A 22,777-nucleotide genomic window follows, 5' to 3' on the forward strand; every position below is an offset into this window, starting at 1 on the left:
TGCTATCAGGAAAACGTTTAAAAATGCAATAAAAAAATGTCAACCTGAAATTGGCCCCTAGGTGTCTCATCCTTTTATAACAGCAATCACTCAGCATTGGTGCCTAGTCTGCAATTATGGTGAATCATGTTGGGGAGTGGGTTCCATGCAGTATTCTGCCTACACCACTTATGATGTTTTAGATGATCAGCGATGGGGCTCCTTTAGTGTTAAGTATTTTAAATTGCTGTATCTAGCCATTGTAAGTAATCATCTCATAGATTTGACTTAAATTTTATAAATCTTTGCCTGGGTATTTACATGACTAAGGCTACACACACGTCAGATGATTCTCATCCGACAATCGCCTCAGGACTGAAATTGGACGAGAATCTGGCGTGTGTACTGCGCTTGTCATCTGTCGCCCGGAGGACTGTCCTGGTGGATCCACGAAAAGTAAAGGGCAGAGAGCAGTGGGGTGCCGCTCCATCGTTCTACCCCCTCCCCTATCAATAGAGAAGGACAGTGCTGTAAGTACCGTGCTCGTTCGTGCACCGTGCTGTATTTTGTCAAGGATTGTGTAAGATCCTACTTGAAGGGGGAATACTACTACTATTAGGGATCCTACTACTAGTAGGGGACTACTAGAAGTCTAATCTGTTTAATCTGTTTGATTTTTTTTTTCTATTTGGAACTTATGTTTTAGTAAAATAAATCTGAGTTTTTTCTTTAAAGGATCCAAAAGACAGACTAGGATGCCAGCTGCAGACGGGATTTGCTGATATCAAATCACACACCTTTTTCCGCAGCATAGACTGGGATATGGTAAGATGAGAAGCGCACTTCATAATATCTGAATGCTTTTTTTTATTGCTATTCTGGTTAGATCTCATTTCTTATTTATTGATCTGTTAGATGAATACACGGTTAAGGTACACAGTATTCATTATTGATTATTACACACAGGGAACATGAGCTACTTTCTTCAGACTTTCCATAAAAGCACAGTGGTAGTGCACCATACCCACAACTGCACACATTCATCTTGTTCCTGGCAATTTGCTGACCTAGGAACTCTATATATGTAGACAATGTATTCCCAGCTCTGTCTGCAGAAGGCTTTTTGCCAACTCTTAGGGGAAGAGGAGGAAGAAAGTGATAAAATAATGCAACAGCAAAACATATAGAAATAAAAATGTCACAGTACAAATAACACACTATTGGGCTTCCTTTTACAAATATAAAATTAAGTGAGGAAAATAGTAGTGGAGTGATATAAATATATTACATAAAGATACTCTTCAACTGGATATTTGCCAACCCTAATTAAATAGACAAATTAGAACAAGGAAAGGACAGAGAGGTTTTTTTAAGGCAAATTCTTTGATCTATATTTCAATACCATTCACAGAAAATACAGTAATACAGTGCTTGGTATACAAAATGTTTACAGCAGAACCATTAATCCCATGATCCCATTGTAGAATTGTTCTTCATATATTCTAGACATAAATCACCTACTTGCTTTTTAGCAATAACAGATAACTGGGCAGCTTTAAGCCCAGCCTAAAGATGGAGTAGCAGTAGATATTTTGTTGCCTAAATACCCGACGCGTTTCGCCCATGATGGGCTTCTTCAGGGGTTACTTTGTGCTTTATTACAAGTGATCTCGATATGTTAGAAAAATATCAGTCAGATCAAGCAATATGATCACTCATATAAAAATAACAGAAAGATAAGCAGCACAATCCACATAATAAAAAAGGGATTTTTATGCATTGATACTAACAATGCACAGAACATATATCCTAATGTTGACTATTCATTCTATATCCGCACACTAACCCCTTCCACTGGTCGCCTTATGGGGATGGGAGCATCGGAACTTTTGACAAATAAGACTTTCCCAGTCTTATTTGTAACTTTTTATTCTCTTCTCCAACATCACTTCCCCATCTGACTCTTATTTCTCCCCTGTATTTCTCTGGATTATAGGATTATATCTGCAGAGCTTTGTGCTGTTGATTCTTCCTCCTGATTATGTTTGCAAAACACATGAAACCTATAAAATAGTTTATTTGTAAAAGGCTATGGAACATAATGGTGGTAAAAAAATGTGTAATAATATATCTTCCAGTGATGTAAATAATAATTACACATTTCTACACATGAGTTAACTCATTTATTTGCTTGGGTCCATAGTACAGTAAGTACAGCACAATATTTGGGAATCCTATCTATGGTGTCCAGTTTATTCATCAATGTAAATCAGTGTTGGTCCTCCCTGACTGCATTCTTCACGATTATCTATAGTATAGTGGCAGTATTTATATTATTACATATCAGTAGACTGAAGAAAAAAAAAATAAAAGTGGAGCAATTTCCTAAAGCAACCAATAAACAAAGAAAGGATTCTGATTAAGGGCTTGTTGACAAGTTTTAGGTTTGCATTGGTGGGTAAATATAACTTGTTTTATTGGTGCTTTCCATTTTTATTTTCAATCATATTTAGTTCTGTAACAGGTGCACTTGACCTGCAGTTGACCTAAACTACTTTAGTTTTATGTGTCATTCATTCAAGTATACCACCATTATCTGTAGGCTCTGTTTGAATGGAGATGTCCATGGGTGTACTTACTTCTTCACATCATTGTATATGGTTGTGTATTGATGCACTGAACAAAGCGCAGAGCTAATAGGCACATAGACATTGCTCTGTATATGCAATTCAAGCCAGTTTTCAATTTTGACTGGAGTGACACTTTAAGCAGTTAATGCATTAGAATTTTATCGACAATAAATAATCCCATTAGCTTCCCACAAGACACGGGACCTTAATCAAAGCTCTTTCTGCTGTAATTTACTGGTTTACATCCATCCACATGAAAGTGAAGGAATGGCTGATTGAAATCACTTAACACTACCTGAGACCTCACAACATGATTCCCTTTGATTAAAGCAGCCGCCACAAGCACTGCTCTCAGCTGAGATCCCCGAATGGTAACTTGCAAGGCGTCAATTCACAAACCATTCAGCAGGTGGCAGCAGCGCTCCGTGTATGGATAATGGGTTCCAGTTATGAATTATTTCTTCCAGCCCTATTTATAGAGAAAAAGGCAAAACTGGCATTTTTAGTGTCTGATATCTGCAATCTCTTACAGATTCAGGCGTTTAACAAGTGACCAAAGGCTACAATTAGAGAGATCAACTGAAGCTGTTTGGCACTCTTGTGAATTTGATCACTTTTTAGCACAACTACATTTGGTCACTTAAAGATAGCAGATTGCCTTAGTGGAAAGCTGCACAATAACAAAATGTATGGCTAATATAAGAATTTTTTTTCCCCAATACCAGGGCATGTCCACTACAATTGGTAACCTGTGTACAGCTTTGTCTGACCTGGGCTGTGCTTGTGCCAAGTATGGTGCAAAGCTCACAAACCCAGGAGAATAACAATAATTGTCTCACACTTGAGTATCTAAAGAGAACCAACAACCATGCACAGTTGGGGACCAGAGCCAAACAGTCCCATCTTACCAAAAGCATGGCAATAAGATCCAGTGTGATAAATGAATGAACAACAAATCATAAAAAATCCACACGTCAGGTCAAGCTAACCCACTGTACTGTACAGCTCGCACCTGAAACCACCATCCTGTATCGTAGTGTGAGGACTTTAAAAATCCTGCACATTAGAATGTCAAAGGGGCTGACCACCCTGAGCTGATTGTTCAGGTTCCATCTGACTGCTTATGATATATTTTTGAGAATATATCTCTGAACACATGCTCACCCTTTGGCCTTTGGGGGCATCTAAAACTGCCAGGTAGACAGAGATCGGGCAAGAAGAGTTTGCTGTTGGGAGCATCCAAAACATTTAAAATTTCACAGGAGGACCCAGCCCTGTTAAATCTACCTGAAATATCACTTTTGGGTAAAATTAGTTGTTTTAACATTAATAAAATAGTTGTGTTCCACTAACTACACAAACACGCCCACTGGGGGTCTATTTTTAAAGTAGCGAGTCTGACATCCACTGAAACATTCCCTGGTGGAGAATGTTCCAGGACCATCTGTTTCAGTGACAGGAAATATTTTCTCCAACAGGGTATATTGTAAATGAATGTCAGATTCCCTGCTTTAGAAGTAGACCTCTATGAATGCAAACACAGAAGCTGCTTTACTCTGCTGTAATAAAGTGTCACCTAGTGGCCACACGCAGAAAAACACACGATAAGTTTTACTTTATATGAAAGGGTAGATAAGTTAAAATGTATTTATTGTAAAAAAAAAAAAAAGTTGGAAGCCTCTCTCCTTCTCTCTTTACGCCACGGTGCTAAAGATTGAATGGGGTGCACAGAGCCTGGGATACCTTTTGTCAAGCATCTCAGGAGGCTTTAGGCTGCTCCTTCTGATCTCAGGCATGTGCAGACATAATATCGCCCCCCCCCCCCCCCCCCCCCCCCTATTTACAGCAGGCTACATCACCTGATCTCGCGCCTGTGAGATCAGGTGACGTAGCCAAAAGAAGATTGCAGCGCCAAGCACTTTTTCCACACTGGGACGACAGAGGATTCCAGGACAGCATGGGATGACCGCTATAATATAAATAATTTGTATTCATATATTGTATAGGAAGAAAAATTGGAGTGGGGTATTATTTTTCTACATGTAAAAAAATATTTTCAAAATCTCATCAGAAAAGTAGTATATACTCATACCATGTACCCCAATGTTAGGCTATACCTCAGTGTTTCCCAACCAGGGTTTCTCCAGAGGTTTAAAGGGGTTCATTGTGCAATAGGCAATCCAGTACTACTGACCATCGATGATCTTTTTGGCTATCTGTAAGGGTGACATTCTTCCCAATGGTCTAGCAGTGTAAGAGACATCCTTCCCGCTGACCATCACACTAATGTACTGGGAGTTGATGATATAGAAATTATAGCAGAGGTTCCCTAAAACTGCAGAGTTTTTTCCAAGGATTCTTCCATGTTAAAAACATCCAGAAAGGCTGCTTCAGATTGATTCTGCAAGGTTCTGCAAATATAGAACGCTGACATGTGGGCTGTTATTAAATCACATCAGCAGTGTAGGATTGTTCAGTTTTATCTTCCCAGAGCTGAGAACGTCTGCAGTCGCATCCTATCTGAATTTGCACAGTAGTTTCCAACAAACCGGGTGACGGCAATAGGAAAGTCCAATCACAGACCAGCAATACCTTTCATCACATCAGCACCGATAAACACTTTCCCAGGAATTCATTGTTGCTGAAGCAGTTCCAGCTCTAGAGGGAGATGCATTCCATGTTTCTTCAGCCACTGCCAATTAAAGTGGAAGCAGCCTACACGAAGGAAAGTGAATGTTTACCGAGTTCCTGATCTGCAGGTTATCTTGCTGGGCTTCGCTTCCCTTTGTACATTCAGTTTTTATTTTTGGATATTGAACTCAGGCCAGCCAAGTTATTGTAACAGAGGTTACTGTATTTTGTGCCAATGACTCTAAGCTGCAACCTGCTCAAGAGTTTCCAGGTCGTGTTCCACTCATTCCCGGCCTTCCTGGCATTGGGAGGTTTACTTATTTAACCCCTTTAGGGCCCAATTGTAAAGGGCAGAGACCCACAACAACCAATCAGAAAACAGTATTGACTAATCAACCCACGCCAAGCTGTCCACTTTTGTTGGTTGCTTTAGAATGCTGCACTCTGTTGTTTTACTTATTTGCAATTCTGGAAGTCTTCGATCAGAAGGAACCAATACCTGCACGCTACAGACTCTCTCAAAGGCATTTGCACAGCTCCATTTGTATTTTTGCATCCCCCTAGTAATCCAGTTTCATTCATGGCCGTGGATCGGTTATTTTTCCACTTTCTGTAACAAGCTAAGCTATTCAGCGAATATAAAGGTTACAAATTCGGTGAGAATCTTGTTACCCTGGTGGGGATGTTTACAACAGTCACCGTAAACATGCTACCACATGCACTTGCTGCAGAAAAGAACTGCAAAACAAACAGTGTTATTACCCTATTACAGGAAGAGAAAAAAACACCAGAAGGTACAAACTGTCACAAACTGGAGGCTCAGAAAAAAATTATAGCACATCATATATGTCATTTTAGGAGTTTGCACATAATTTTACCTTAACAAAACTGTACAGTGCTGAGTGTATATTTATGTATGGAGGAAAAGCCCCATATGACACGTATATGGCCACAGGACACAACCTCTGTAAGAGGGTCAAGTGCTGGACATTTGTCGTTGAATTAGGGGCTCAATATTGTGTTTGCACTCCAATAGCCCTCTATGGGGTGTGAGTGTCGCCGCTCAGCCTGCTGCAAACCGTCCAGGCAGCTGACGAGTTAATTACAAGAACAGCCTCCCTAGTGTAACAGAGGCTTGCTTTCCTGTAAACCAACAAGTGCCAAGATTACTGCTAGGAAACAGACATCTCATTACACATCTATTTGTTTTGCTGGTACTTATTTGTGTGAGCAAGGATGCTCGGCTGAACTGAGGTCATTTCCACTGCAGTGCCTGGCTGGCGGACTTGCATCCAGTGGGAGATCACCGTCAGATATATTGTCTGGCTGCCATTCCCTGGTACCCACAGAGGAGAGTGTGCTGCTCGCTACATTCAGATCTGGACTGCACCCCTCAGAGTGCTCTCCTCTGATCTACAAACATGAGAATGCAAAGTTAAGGCTCTTATTATTTAGTTCCATTGAAGGCTTATTTTGATCTCCACAGAGCGGGTAAAAAGGATAAACCCAGCAGAGCCTTTTCTCTATTATTTTTGTTATTATTTTTGTGTAGCCAGTGTTTCACAGTCTATTCAAATTCTGTGTGCATTGACATGTGGCTCCCCGGTCAGTGCGTGCGCTGGAGTGAGGGTAAGCGCGGTCAGCTCCCAACTGCTTCTAACGCATGAGAACCTGGGCCCAGATTTACCTTCAAACGCATTGATTGTGTTTAACTATTCATACATTTTATTGAGTGTTCTGGCCATCCAACAGCTTAATAAAGTACATAGGGCTCTCACCGATCTGTTCCTGGGGCTCTTTTGTGCAAGCTGCAGTCTTTATATGTATAAAAAATAGTTTTCTTTTGGTGGTTTTTGGATCGTATATATTTTGTTGAATATGGCATCATCAGATTGTAGAGTGGGGTGTGTATTACAAGGGGAGGGAGGGGGTTTTTAACCTCCTCTATTGAAAAGTGACCTAGCTGTGGGCTATCACATTTTTAACATCTGTTCAGCTGGTGTGGAGAATACACGCAAACTGTAAACTTTAACGCAAGGATAAGAATCTTTAATATTGGCGGTGTGACTATAGTCACCCCTGGTGTGATAGGATTGTGTACAAGCCATATTGCCTCATTCATGCAGTCTATTGCCTTGGGCATGATAGGGAGCTGAGGGAGGCAATGGTTCATGAAGGCGATTGAAGAACAGCTGTTTCTTTAGCTCTCCTTATTATTTAGGGGATTGATCATTTCTGTCGCACAGCAAGCCAGTGAGACAAATCATGAGATGGATTTACTGTAAGAGTTTAGCTTTGTCCATAAATTTCTCCCTCTGCTGCTGTAAAGTAACATTGGCCCGGAATACAACCTGTACCTGACCATTTCATATTATACTGCTGTTGGAAGAAAAAATATTGTAAAAAAATGTTTGCAGATCTGTAATTCGTTTTGTGCCCAGGATTCTAAGCACTGAGGTTGGAAATACACATAAACACTTGCACATTGTTTGCTAAATGAGGGGCAGCCTGATTTTAATTTTGCAATTATATCTTATCGTCACCCATGGACAGAGGCAGCTTTGGGTGGCTCTATGCGTAGGTGCAGCTTATATAGTACTTAATGTGTTCCCCCCAGAATCAGAATTTTTTGGATGGGGCAACACATGACAAATTTAGTGCTCCTAGTTATTGTTGCCGCCATGAGAATCCAGTAACCCTCATAGTTCTCTCCTATACGTATGTCCCCATTTTTCCATCTACCCTATATTATGCCCCAAATGTCCAGAGCCCTGGAATTGTGACGCAGCTTTTCAGTAACCACTCAAAAACATCCGGATGGTTGCTGCCGGGTGGTGCATCGGGCTTAACCTGCTAAAAAATATATATAAAATAGGAAACGTTTTTCTTTTCTTTTTTTTTTTTTTTGTATCGGCCATGTAAATGTATTTGTCAAATCTCTTTAGACGCCAAAAAAAAAAAAAATATCCTAATATTTTAGGTTTAGGAAATTGAGACTAAATGTTGTAATCCACCCTACCCTTACATTCTAAAAAGTGTGATTGCATTAGTGACGGCCAACCTGTTCCTTCAGCTTACTGAGAAAGTGCTCCCGTTGCAATCCTGCAGCTCTTCAACAATCATGTTTTCCTTCTCTGGGCTTTAAGGAATCCCAGGAAAATCCTTCCTACTTACCAGCATACCTCAATGCTTTTGATACCTTACCTTAAATACCTTTGATCAAGCACATTTTGGGTTCTACTCCACATTTATTTCTTGAATTAAGATTTGTGTTCATCACTGGTCTTTGTTTGCATTTACCTGGATGACCAACAATTCTAACTTCTATTCATCCTCCTGCTATACTGGGCATGCTGGGATAACCTGGAAGTGACCCTCGGGCCTTGTCCCAACCCCATCCTGATACTAGTAAGATGTTTTTCAGGTTCATGTCTGTATGTTGCCATCAGGATCTTGTATCATTCTTTTCTTGAGGCTAGCTTCCGCTGTCCGAAGATGCAAGAAGTCATCTCTGGGACTGGTAATTTATTTTTGTGCTCTACCCATCCCCTTAGTTGAACATCTTTTGGATCTCCTGTGTCATTCAACAGATGAGAAATGGGTTTTTTGTAAAAAATCCTTTTCTCTGTGTCCCAATGTTTATGAACATGCTTATAGTACCGTTAGCTACAACCTGAGGCGTGCCGGTAGTAATAGAGGTTATCCAGGGCTGGCTTAAAGTTTTTTTTTTTTGTGTGTTCATTTATACAATGAGCTGAACAAGATTATTTATTTCTTTCTGCAAATCTTATCCACCCTCCTCCCTCTATTGCCCAGTATACACTATATGAAGGGATTCTGTAGTCTTTATTTCCCAAGTGGGTTAGTTGTGTTTATGTCAAATGTATTAATGTGTGGAGGTAACATAGATGGTGACAAGGTCACCCATACATGACATTAGAGGTTAGACTCAAAGATCTGCAGTGTGTAAATAATTCTGCCTTCCAGACAATAAGAATAGTTTAGGCATGATCACTTTTAGTTCCCCATAAAAGTATTTTTCCATTATGGCAATACCTATTCTGCCTCGTTGGTTTTGTGTCAGACAATGAACAAGCATTGGAATCTTTAGGTCGGAATAACTTGACTCTCCACACACTGCCCAATTCATAGGATGTGCTGAGCAGTATTGAGAGGCTTATAAAGGGTCATTGCTGGTCACAGCATTTCCTATTAAACACAGATAACACATTCTCTGGTTCCCCTAAAACTGTACAGAAACCCTAACATGGCTTTTGCAATCTGCATTCAGATAAAAAGATGGCCATTTTTTTCTGATTTCATAAAACCACATTCTGAAACTTGATTTATTTTATTCCAATACTGATCACCACTTATATTCAGCCAGTCATGTGATGAAATTTTTTACTTTTTTTACAGCCATACACAATATTAAATAACGATCACACTACACTCTGCCAATGCCAGAATCCCACACTCTGCCAGAATCCCACAACTCTGAGTTCATAACGGCTTTAAGCAGTCCCTAGGCTAGGCACACACATAAGACTTTTGTCATTGGAAAATAATTTTCATGATCCTTTCCAACGACAAAAGACTGAAAGATGCATGAATGAGCTCTGTACATACAGCACCATTCTGTTCTATGGAGAGCGGAGGGGAAAACGAGGGAGCGGCACCCTGCTGCACGCTCTCCCCTTCACGCTCTCCCTGTGGTTGTTCATCGTTTGTTGATCTGCCAGGACGGATCCGTAAACGAGGTCAGAGGGCAGCTTTACACACATGTCAGATACTTGTCCGATACTAACCCTGAGGTGCTAATCGGACGAGAATCATCTGGCGTGTGTTTGTATCCTTATACACAGATGCAGTTGTATAAATGTTGCTTGTCAGGTACTTATTAGCAGAAGACTTCAGGAGACCATTAGAAATAAGCCATTGGCCATGTCACCTGTACTTGGAGGTCAGTCAGCTGGCAGCTAACAGAATATGAATATTTTGAATGAGACAAAACACTGTAGAGCAGAATTTTTCTCTTTAACATGGGAAACCCTTAAAATAACTTTGAGGTCTCCAGGGAACCCCTTCTATAATTACTATATCCACAGCTCACAGTACATTAGCATAGTGGTCTGTAGGTAGAATGTTACCCTTACAGATGGCCAAAAAGGTTATTGGTATCTGTTAACACCAAATTGCTCTAAAAACCTCCATAAACCTTTAGAGGAACCATGGTTTAGGAACACGGATTTAAAGGGTCAGGCTGGTATAACCATAGAACCGTTGCAAGATGTAATGCTCCAACATTTCCATATATGTAACTGCCAGATAAGATTTCCAGAGCAGTGAATTCCACTTTTGCCCCGCGGAGATGCCTGTACAATGTCTTTTCTGCCTCTCATGTCTCCATATTGCTTTTGAAGCTATCAAAGTGTCAAACAATATGGCACGTTGTGTACACCTCAGTCCTTACATCCCAAGATTTACTACATAGATCTTTAGTGATGGGCAAACAAGGCATGGAATATCAAATGAAAAAATCATAAAACAGCCTATATCACAAAGCCATCTTGATTTGTAGCCGTTTCTGTCCCTTTAACACAATTTGTGACTTCCATGCCATGGTCTGCTGTGTCAGATCTTGAACAGTGACCTGCTTGAATAATTATATATTATTTCTATCATTTTAATCTTAATGATTTCCAGAACAGCCTTCTCATTTAGTTTATTGGGTTAATTAGTAGGAAATGGTTGTTGGCTAAAATCTAGTTGAGCAGTTGTACAATTTCCTCCTAAACAGCTGTGCTATATATGGAGAGCAGCACCCATGTTTTGTAAGTGATCTCAGTCACACACATATAGGATAAATATAATGTTATTTTCCATACCTAATAAATGACATCTCCTAATGATTTTTATTCTCCGTGTCTATAAGGCTGGACTGTGCAGCAGCCAATCATAAGTGAGGATTAGGTCCTCTGCACACAGACATTGTCAGATCTGTAAATGGAGACAAATATGAATTAATTTACAACACATTATACATTGCTCATTGTAATGAACAAAACTCCTAAATGTATTAGCTGCAAGTGATTTGAATTTTATTTAAAAAATGGCCAGACCGCCTTTCACATTTTTAGTTTTGTTACACTGCAGCCCAATGCTACAATTGTTTTTTTTTCTCATTAATTTACACCCAGTACCCCATAATGACAAAGTGAAAGAATACTTTTGGACAATTTTGCTAATTTAATGACTTTTGGCAGTAATTACACCCCCGGGTCTTTTTAGATATGATGCAACGAGCTTTGCACGCCTGGATTTGGGGATTTTCCACCATTCTTCTTCTTTTTGCAAATCCTCTAAAGGTCAGGTTGGATGGGGATTGTCGGTGGACAGTCACCTTCAGGTCTCTCCAGGGATGTTTGAGGGTTCAAGTCAGGGCTCTGGCTTGGGCCACTTAAGGACATTCACAGTGTTTATCCCTGAGCCAATCTTGTGTTGTCTTCACAGTGTGCTTTGGGTCATTGTCATGTTGAAAGATGAACCCTTAGTCCAGTCTGAGGTCTTGAGCACAGTGGACCAGGTTTTCATTGGGAATATTTCTGTACTTTTGCTCTTCAGCTTTCCTCCAATTCTGCCCAGTCCCTGCCGCTGAAAACACCTGCGGAGCATAATGCTGCCACCACCATGCTTCACTGTTGGGATAGTATTAAGCAGGTGATGAGCCGTGCCAGGTTTCCTCCAGACATAACATTTAGAATTGAGTTCAAACAGTCCAATCTTAGTATCACCAGGTCACTCTGCCATATAGCAATATAGATTTTATTTAATGTTTTACCTCTACTGTTTACAGGTTTCTAGGACAAAAGCAAGGAAATAGTTTTAATTAGGTTATGGTGGACTTTATGCTGCCTATATTATAATGATGGATGAGGTTGGAATTTTCAGGGGAGGGATTAAATCAGCATTGAGGGTTATTTATATGGCGTGCTGCATTTCCCCACCAATTGTATCCTGCTTTTGCACAGCCTCTATAATAACTAGATTTGGTAGAAGTTGCAGAACACCCTGAATACAAATGATTCCCAGTACCGACGCTAATATGCAGATTCACAATATGAAATCCAATACTTCACACCATTCCCATAAACACACTCGAGCATTGCTTCTCCTTGCGGCTAACTTGCACCATATTGCGTCATTACATCGGCTTGGTAGGGGTGAGGGTTGTGCATAACGAAGTAAAGATTAAGCCTCAGGTCTTCCAACCCGGCTTATTTTCTCATGATAGATTATTTTTAATATTCTTGATTATTAAAGCCTTTCATTGTGTGATCTTTGTCTGTGACTCTTCCCTGTGAATGGAGACAGCCGAATCTGGTGGGAATAAAGCAGCCTGTGCTAGAGACTGAGAGATCCTTATACTCCGGTCACCAGAGGTGTAGATAGAGGCAGCGTCTATCTGGCAAACATTATGGATCAGAATACAAGAAAAGCCTTCACAGTAGGGAAAGCTTCACCAGTGGAGGGTACAGCTTCATTGTATCCATATAATAGTAATTTGACTTCTTGCTGCACACCTATCACTCACCCAGCGACATCAACTATATTAAACCTATTCATTGTGGCAAAAAGAAATGAGTACAGTTTGGGAATGCAAACTATTCAATTTAATTTTTCATGATATAATAGCTGTAGTCTCTGTTATGAAACTATCACCTTAACCACTGAAATAAATAAACCTGCAATATGCTTTGTATTTTGTGGTGGGCATTGACTTTTGTCTAAATGGAGCTTTAGTTTCCACCCTTTGCTGCTTCTATTGTATATGACAGGCTTGTACATATCCAGATTTGTAGGTACGGTAGAAAATAATAAGGTATTTACCCATACCTGGTTTTACATGCTGTTTTGTTAACCACAACCTGTAGTTATCATCAAGTCCGTGTTTCACAAAGTGTAAGATATGTGTCAGTCCTGGCCCTCACTATGGGTGGGACACGGCAGCGTTCATTATTTCTGTGCAAAGCCGAGTCATTTGCAAGGGCTTGATTATGTTTCAGGGAATTTGTGACGTTTTTTCCAACTGTATTATAAGTGGGGCATGTGGTTATTTTTATTGTTACGGTGGTGCTCAGATCATGGAGAAGATAGTAGTACGTAGTTCAACAAAATGTAGGAAAATAAAACGCCATACAAAGATTTTAGTGAAGAAATCGGAAGTCATTAAAGATAACCAAAATATGAAGCAGGAAGTTTCTGTTGGCTAAATAATTCAGTCTCTTCCCACAATGCGGCAAGCACAGAGGTATGTCTGTACTTTGTGCATCACACCGTGATAAATAGAGCTCGCACTTGTCCACAGTTTAAACTCTTGTACTAGCTCTCCCACCTGGCAGTCTACAAAGGAATTAAAAATGTGAACCCAATCGGAGCTTTTATAGAGATAGTCATGTCTCAATGACTTAATGTAAATGAAGGGAGTCTTGAGAAGTGATGGAGTTTTTATTAGTTGCATTGCATGTTTCCAAAAAATTTGCAGCTGATACATGACATGATCGATAGTCAAGATGGCGGTGTGTATGTCACACCCTGAATTCTCTCTTTTCTGGGTTATGAACATTAATTCCTTGTGCACTGTTGTGCCCAGAACCCTTTTTAACTTGTAGGTAACTTATTAGGTAATGTAAGCCTTGCAGTGCTGTTCAGGGAAACTCACTGGAGGCTTCCATAATACAATGGGCCAGGAACACATGAACTATGCTCAAACTGTAATAAAAATTGCTTAGTAAATCATATTTGTCCGCATGTCATGTACCTGGTCCTTGCTCGCATGACTAGGCAAATTATGGAAGAACACAGAGAGACCTTCTCATCCTAAAAGGGGAAGTAACCCTGCCACAAACATGGACAGGTCAAACTGAGGAGAAGATTCAGGGATCCATAACCGCTACTTACCTTCACATATTAGAATAATCAGGACATCTTGAGATAGTCAGTTGATATATTATGTAAACCTTAGCTTTGCTGTTTGGGCCAGGTCACACAATGGATCTCATCACTGAGGACAATTTAACAGTTACACAGAGGCTATTGAGAACAAGGTACATATTGACCTGGTTCCACTCATTGCTCCCTCCCCATCCAGATAAGTTGTTGCTGGAAATGCTGCAATATGTCACCTCTTAGGCTGTGTCGTCTCACTCACACAGTGAGTGAAGGGGCATGAAATGCATTGCTTTGCAATGCTGGTATTGGCAAGTTAACACTAACAAACTATTTTCTAGTGTGACATGGCATAACAGTCTGGGTTTACCTTATCCTTGTCTGCCTCCATAATATATCACTGAGGCAGTTTATTACAATGAAAAACAATAGGTAAGCTGGAGAAAGGGCCACCAGTTGTCCTTCCTTGAACTACATTTGGTAGATACTAATCTTTGCGTACTGGGAACACCCCACATTTTAGAAATGTTCTGACTGTAGTCCTCTAGCTATAAACAATTACTCATATCTATACATTGTACTTTTACCTTATTCAAACAACAAAGAACTGACCGTTTACCTGCAACCACATATATCCCACCCCCCGACAGGTTCCATTGTTACCAAAATACCACCAAATATCTTCACTTTGCCTGCTGATGGTTTAAATGTTTTGGCTGATTGGTATATACTACACACAATGTATTTCCTTTAAGCTGACTCTCCAAAGACAGAAAAATCAGAGAGTTAAAGAAAAAAGTTTATAAATAGGAAACAAAGATCATTTTAATATTCTTTCCTGTTAGTGTACTTGCAAGCCCATTGGTCTTTTCATTCCTTTATCTGAATAACGCATGCAAATGGTTAATTAATATTTTAAAGGATGACTCCTGTTTCTCTAAAATAAATCCTGCTGGTTACTTTTTTATACATATATCAAAGGGCAAACTACCTTATTCACCAAAAAAAACAATTATTTATAAACAAGTAAAGTGATTTCCTAAACTTGGATCTTTTAAAAGTGTTGCAGCACACTTGGAGTACTCCATTTATGTTAACTGAGCTTCTGATCACCGATCCAGGAATAGAGATCAATTAATTGTAATCAATGTAAGTTTGGTATTTATTAAAGAATAAAAAAGTAGCAATTTGTTATTCAAGGTGACTTTTTGATAAATGAATTCCTAAGTGTCCACATGCCCAAAGCAATCAAATTCTAGTTTTCTTTCTGCAGACCATGGAATGTTAGGAGGACCTGGGAGTGAGCTGCAGGGCTCCAGTCAATAGTATGGGTTTGCTGAGGGTATATATAAAAACAGACCATTGCTGGTTTCACGATGCACCTCCCTGTGTCTGTTTATTATACTGTTGTACGTGTTTATATTCCCATATTTTGAATATATAAATGCATTTGACTGTGTGGTGGGCATTGACTTTGCATGTGTTGTTGCATGTTGAGTCTTTCTGCTAGTGGTTCTGTGATTAGGGAAAAAAAAGTCCCAAACATTTTATTTATATTTTGCAGGGGTGTCAAACTGAAAAGGGCTGAAATTAAAAACTTAGAACAAGTCGGGGGCCAAACATGAAATTTATTGAAAAAATTGAGGAAGTTTATTACTTCATCCATAACTAACAAAAACAAACCCCTCTACACACACTTTAGGGTTGAAGTGATTTCTATCTATCTATGCAGCCTGTGTGGTGTTCATCCTCTCACATCACAAGTTTGTCTGACACTAAATATCACACTCTGCATTCTCTAAAAGATTGAAACAAACACAATGCCCCTGGTAGTCAGGCACCATGTGATCATTGCCTAGGCTTTGTCTCACATGATGGGTGTACAGAAATAATGTCTATGTATTGCATGTATTGAAAATGATGATGTGCGGTAGTAACATAGAGATTCATGTGGATCCTGCCATGTGTAAGGAAATGAATAGAGATTCTCTGTGCATGTTTCAGCACATTATAATAGATCCTCAGCCTAATACTGACTGTAAGTCCTCCCAGCTATGTACTACAATCATTGAAATACAGTTGGGACAATTTAACCGATTGTTTTCCTGCTGCTGGTACTGCCTGATATAGAAGATTCAAATTAACTGATGTGCCGCTTCTATCATTTGCATGCAGAACTAGTTACAATGTATTACTTTAGGCACCCCTGATGTGTGAGAGGGGGGTGGGGAGGGGCAGAGATATCTCGCCTCCTGTTCCATAGACGCGAGTGATGCCGAGACTACAATTCCCGGCATTACTTGCATCTACAGAACAGAACAACAATGCGGGGCCACGTATAGGTTGCTAGTCTATAGATGCGAGTGATGCTGGTTATTGTAGTAGCGGCATCACTCGCTGCAATATGTAGTAGCGGGAGGGGGGGCCAGATGTATTTCTTTTCAGAATTCCTGGGTCAGATAAGGCCACCACTGCATTGGTAAATCATTCGTATGGTCCTCTCTTCTGTAAGTTGATGAAGTGGCAACTTGTTAGAGTAATCCTGACGTACCTTAGAAATATAAGTGGCTGTTCTATAAATGGAATGATGAATATCTGCGTATTTCTCCATCATGGATGACATTCCCTCTCTCTTCTTTCTAGCTGGAGAAGAAGCAGGTGGTTCCACCCTTCAAGCCACAGATCGCTGATGATTACGGACTGGACAACTTTGACACACAGTTTACCAGTGAGCCAGTGCAACTTACACCAGATGATGAGTAAGTCACATGAAACAAAATGTTCACATAGCATAACTCTATGGTTACATATTTATCTACAAGATACTAGGTGAAATAAGGGGATACATTGTGCAGACATCTACATTATCTTCCTGCATTGCTGGGTAAACTAGATGATAGGAAAGTACCCTGCACTGAAGTGTACATTTGTACTAACTCATATATAAATCTCTGCCACCACCACAATCAAGAGAGCCATGTCAATACACACCTTCCTCAGTACAGATATTTTCACTTTTTGAGTCCAAGCCCACTTTAAGAACTTTGCCGTCTAGGTTGAATTGGGCCGTATTTTACTAATATTGGCTACAGCCACATTGGCTTTCTAATCAGTTCATCAGAACTATCTGTTGTCTCAGTCACTGTATCATCCTCTATGACGAGGGGTCTTTGTATTTTACCAACAGTCTGATCTGTGTGCAATAATCACCCTGAGCACTCAATAAAAGAAGCTGAAAAGCCTTCCCTGGGAATGAATACAATTTTGCTGCAAATTCAGCTATGATCCCTAAATATCTGTGGAAACATCAGCAAATTTGGAAAAATTTGAATTATGAATAATCCAAGTTGGAGCCAATGTTTACTAGACAAAGAGCTACATGCACAAATCTTGTAATAGATGCTTATCATAGTAAATGTGTCTCAGATTTCCAATTACTGGCCACTCACTTTAGGTTTATGATTTAACATTCATTAGGTTTATGATCACCCAGGTTCACCCAAGACAGTCTTCCTTCTCCAGTCCTGGGGAGCTTTATTAAATTAGGTCCATTGATTTTTTTCCCAGCTTTCTCAACCATCCTGGGCTGATGTCACTGCTGTGTAAGTTTATGCATCAAATGGTTCAGAATTAATTACAGAAGAGATAATGTCTCTTTAACAGTACAAGCCATACTGACCGGAACTAAAGTTCTTCAAGGGTGATGAGCTTTTGCCTTAAGTGGCAAGTATTCACAGCATACATGACAATAATTACAAACCCCCCCCCCCCAGGATCCTGAAGCTGCCATCCTTGAAGTAGAGTCTTCCTGGTTCACTGCTATCCATTTCAGTCATTGGGCGGCCACTGATAATGTAACTGCTCTATATGGGAGTTACATTTTCCATGACATCCTGGCCTGTTCTTGACAGTGTTTGGTATAACCAGGATCTACACTGCAAGGTGCACGTGCTGTGCAGTGTAAGCATAAAATCCACTTTGCACATCTCTTGCCAAAAACCTCTACCCCCGGTGATTTCGTTTTTTGGAGTTTAGGTTCCGCCTTACTCCTAAAGCTTCACTTTCAGTCGAGATGTTGGACAGCTGTGACAAGAACCAGTTCATAATGTTATTTGATTGTATAAATTGTAAATAATATATCATTGTGTTACCTGCCCTTTCTATAAAAAAGTATTGATAGAAGACATTATACTGTATCTTTCCTTCCTTTTCTTTTTACAGGGATGTAATCAAACGAATAGACCAATCAGAGTTTGAAGGATTCGAGTACATTAACCCGTTGTTGCTGTCAACGGAAGAGACCGTATAAGGGACTGCAACGTCAATGAAATGAAAATTTAAAACAAAAAAACAAAAAAAAAAACCATGTGATTGATCCCGAACTTGTATCCTTAAACTACAGTATATGCATGCGAGGCTGGAAAACTGACACCAGGTTCTTAGTACTGAGTAGCACTACAGGATTAGCTGCTGAGGGGGAGATCTCTCCTCCTGGGTGGTAGCTGCTCATTTAGACCAAGAGACGGTTCTCCGGCTGAGTTACACAAGGGATTCACTTTTTGTGCCTGCCTCTTTGAAGGGTCTACAATGTACGACAACTCCATCCGAGGGCGCCTGTGTGGAAAAACTCTTATTTCAGGCAATCACGTAAGCAAGCCGCTTCCATTAGTGCATTAGATGCCGTGTGCTGCAAATCCTGCAAACCAAGAGGAGACTGAGGAAAGGGCCCGCTGCGGACTGATTACCTTCTCCTCCCAGAATCACTGACATGGCACTTACAATTTGGGGTATTAAGGCAAGCTGTGTTTTACTGGGTACATACATGTTTTTCATTGACTGGAAACCTAAGATATAAATTGCACTGGAATAATTATAAGGGTAGATAAATATTTGAATTAGGAAACAAGCAAACACAGCAATATTGCACTTAACGCTAAATTCTAGAATGACTGGGTATGGTAAAGGCAATAAAAAACCAAAACAATTTGTTGGGAGGAAAAGATCAAAAAAAATTGCACATTTGAATGGCTTTTCTTAAGATCCATAATGTAATGTGCCTAATTCTTAGCTTGTAATGTATGACATTTTGCTGATGCAGTATTCCATGCAGATCAAGCCGCCCAGCCATAGATCCTGAGACACATCCCTTAGCCTTAACAGGTGGAATTGTATCCTTCTTTCACTTTTAATGCATAGCTCACGTCCTTGTCAAGCACATTTTTTGTAGTCGTTAGCTAATTTGCTTGTTTTGTAGCTGCTGGTCATGGGAGGAAGTTGAGACCCCCGATCCGTTACATATCTCGTACGTCACGTTACACAGGATATTACAAACATGAGAGATTTGAGGTTGATTTCATGGTTATTGGGTCTTCGCATTAAGCAGTGCCAAGGGAGATTTTAATTGCTGTAGAACATTTCAGTAGCGTTCAGGTAATTAATGGAGCTCTATGGTGTTATCACACAAATACACATGCGGTGCGACAGAACCATATGGATTTTGTATTTGTTAGGACAGTACAGTCACAACCCTTTTTCTGGAAATGCTCCACTGACACACTTGTGATGATGAAAGATCAATTTCAAGTCAAAAAAAAAATGTCACCTTTGTGACCTTCGCCACTGCGACTTAAACTGCTTCAGTTCACCTTTGATGAAGGTTTTTTTGTGGTGTTCTGCCTTCAGTTCATTCATTTGCATTGATCAGTGAGAGCTGTAAGAGATCCAGACTTGCACACTGCTATGAAGCAGAGCTGTTGCTTTAAGAGATCCTAATGGATGATGTAGATTCTGAAATGTCTAGAAGCATCTACGGCAAAGGTGCTCTTCTGGCAACCATGGCATCTCTGAGCAGTAAGCAGAGTTTGGAGCTCACATAATCCTCAATGGAACAACCACACCCTCTCAACAAAACGCAGATTGAAGTAATTATATCACTTCCCAAAGATCTTCTTCTATGTAGACTGGTTTTATAAAGTTTTGTCTGTATGCTGTCAGGTCAAAATATGTGATGTTCACTTGTTGCTTTAAATGTTCTGCTCTATCAGACCGATCTTCATGTAGAAAGCAAATCTTATTCTGAGGCAAGTCAATGATACAGTCATGAGGCTGAAGGTACATTATCTTCTCTTTATGTTCATGTTTTCTAGGTAGGGTCAGGAAATGAAATCAAAGCATTAGATTGGCTGCTATGTAGAACCAACCTCTAAGCTTTTTATTTCCTTCATGGTGCAGATTACCTATGGGTTCTGTAATGCACCATTTATACGATATGATGAGTTTCTTTCACAAATCAGTGTGGTTATGACTGAACCTAATAGATTCTGCTTTACTGAAATTGTCAAGGTCCTAAAATGTATCTATAGGTATTTAAAGCTAAACTATTTAATTTTTAAATGGCCTTTTCAATGTCTGCCACACCTTTCTGTACATACAAGATGGCCACACATACAGCCTTTAGTCGTGTCACTATTTCTAAGGTCAACTTTAACTGTTGGTGTTGTAGAGTTTACAGTAGCTACAACTCACTGTTTTCTGGCATTGTGTAGCTGGGTACCTGACCACTATACTTATCTATGCAGCTACAAATAGCTGGAGTGGTTTGGTCATTAGCGGCTGCATGGCATAACAAAAGTCGCTATTGAAGCTGGCTGCAAAAAGTCAATCACTTGCTAGGAACTTCTGTGATACAGGTAAACAAAACACTAAGTAAGCTGCTACTAAATTGTCATTAAGACATGGGCCTTAGTGTATATCTGACTGGAGGGTGTAACATAATTGTATGCAGATTTGAACATGTTCACTTCAGACTGTGTTGATTGGCTGCTACAGGATACCGCACATTTGCTTTTTGTCTTTTTATACATTTTCGTAATAAGTAGGTCTACTCCAGACTATAAGCAAAATGCTCTCTATTGCAGTTCCATCTCTTGCTACTATGGGGTTCCATTCTTTCTGCTGAATTTTGTCACATACAGTAAGGGAAAACTCCATCAGTTAAACTGAACTCCATTGTAATTTCAGCAGGAGATAAAGGGACTGGAGAACCTTGGGATGTAAGATGCTGCTAGACTTTAACATATTTAAAAAATAAAACTGTTCTGGGTGGAGTACCCAGCAAAGGGAACAATATTAATATGAGAGCTATAACAAGCCCATAGAGGTGCATGCTACAGGATCATCATCTTTTCCTGCTTTTACCACCGAGAGATTCACTGAGTTGGAAGCCAAATTCTTGGACGCCATGCTCGCAAGTGTATCTCTTTCTAGTGATGAAAGCCTTAGAATCAGCTGACCGTACTGGTGTACTTTAGTTTTAGCATCCTATGGCTATTTATTTATTGCAGTCATGCATACTATGAAAGCAACCCTGTTTTAAAATGTGGAAAAGAAGAAATATAACAGTTGCCTGTCCTGCTGTCTTTAAGTTGCAGTGCCTACAAAATTCTATTCATCCCACACACTTCTGTGAGTATGATATTCCCGGTGCCATGTTGAGCACTGTGGTTCTTGCTGCCAATCTTCTTTCATTACTGTGCTGGGACATGGGGGCAGCAAAATGAACTACAGGGCTCAGCAGACTAATAGGAAGTGTGTCAGGTGAAGACATTTCTAAGCACCATGGATCTTAACAAGAACAAAGATCAGCTGTAGAACAGGCAAGTCATATCTCTTTTCTACATTTCTATTTTGCAGCAGGGCCACTTTAATGCACAACACTAATCACTCCAAACATCCATGGGTACTTTCTGCTACAAATAACACGATGATCCAAGCTAGATGTTCCTTAAATTTGTACATTTTCTCTATCTTTTGAGTGTGATTCCTGAGTGATCGCTGCAGTTTTGTGTGTTGGATTGAACTATGCTGCAACACTGAGTGTAAAAGGTTTGGTCCTGTGTAACTTCATGTGCTTGTTTTGTGCAGGATGGAGATAGCAGATGTATATTTGCTAAAAGTTTAACAAGTATAAAAAAACAAAACAAAAAAAAAACTTGATTTTATACATTTAATTTAAGGCATTACAAAATATTCCTTTGTTGCCAAACAGTTTTTTGTTGCTCATATGCAAGTGTATGAAAAATGTTTTGTTTCACGATGAAGGGGAAATTTTTATATATATATAAAAAGTAATTGTTTTATAAATTAAAGAAAAATGAAGGCTGTAATTAATAGTGGTTTTGGGGGGGAATGACTAATATATTGAAAAATATGGCTCTGGTAATTATCTAGTCGTCTTATTTGGAATAGTAAATGAACATTATAGTTAATTTAATGATTGTAAATCAGTAAATATGTTCTTGTAGTTTTGTAAACTGAAATGAGTTAAGACCTTGCTAACTAAGTTAATTGTGCAGAGGATGGTATACTAATCCATTAAACAATTAAGATCATTTATATTCTTGCACATTAAAGACTTTATTGAAAAATATGCTTTGTTTTTTTCTTTTTTACCCAAATAGTTATTTTATTTACAGTACAGTTTACCACCCTGGTGGTGTAATTGTCAGTATTGTTATGCTTAGGCATAACTCACTGAAATATATCCAATATTTAAAAAACTTTAAATAAAAAAAAAAAAAGAATCTGTT

At 39.5% G+C, this 22,777-nt stretch overlaps 1 protein-coding gene across 6 annotated transcripts in view; it reads left to right on the forward strand.

Moving 5' to 3' along the window:
- The window catches only part of PRKCZ (protein kinase C zeta), a 157,891-nt gene extending 135,274 nt beyond the window's left edge, over positions 1 to 22,617 (forward strand). For all 6 annotated transcript variants that reach the window (XM_072427153.1, XM_072427156.1, XM_072427155.1 and 3 more), the window contains 3 exons: positions 715 to 804; positions 16,833 to 16,948; positions 18,411 to 22,617. In XM_072427153.1, coding sequence (XP_072283254.1) covers positions 715 to 804; positions 16,833 to 16,948; positions 18,411 to 18,498 — 294 coding nt within the window. In that variant the 3' untranslated portion in view covers positions 18,499 to 22,617. The remainder of the gene's footprint in view (positions 1 to 714; positions 805 to 16,832; positions 16,949 to 18,410) is intronic.
- The last annotated feature ends 160 nt before the right edge of the window (positions 22,618 to 22,777 follow it).

This window comes from Pyxicephalus adspersus, chromosome 11 (genome assembly GCF_032062135.1).
Source record: "Pyxicephalus adspersus chromosome 11, UCB_Pads_2.0, whole genome shotgun sequence".
Lineage (NCBI taxonomy): Eukaryota > Metazoa > Chordata > Amphibia > Anura > Pyxicephalidae > Pyxicephalus > Pyxicephalus adspersus.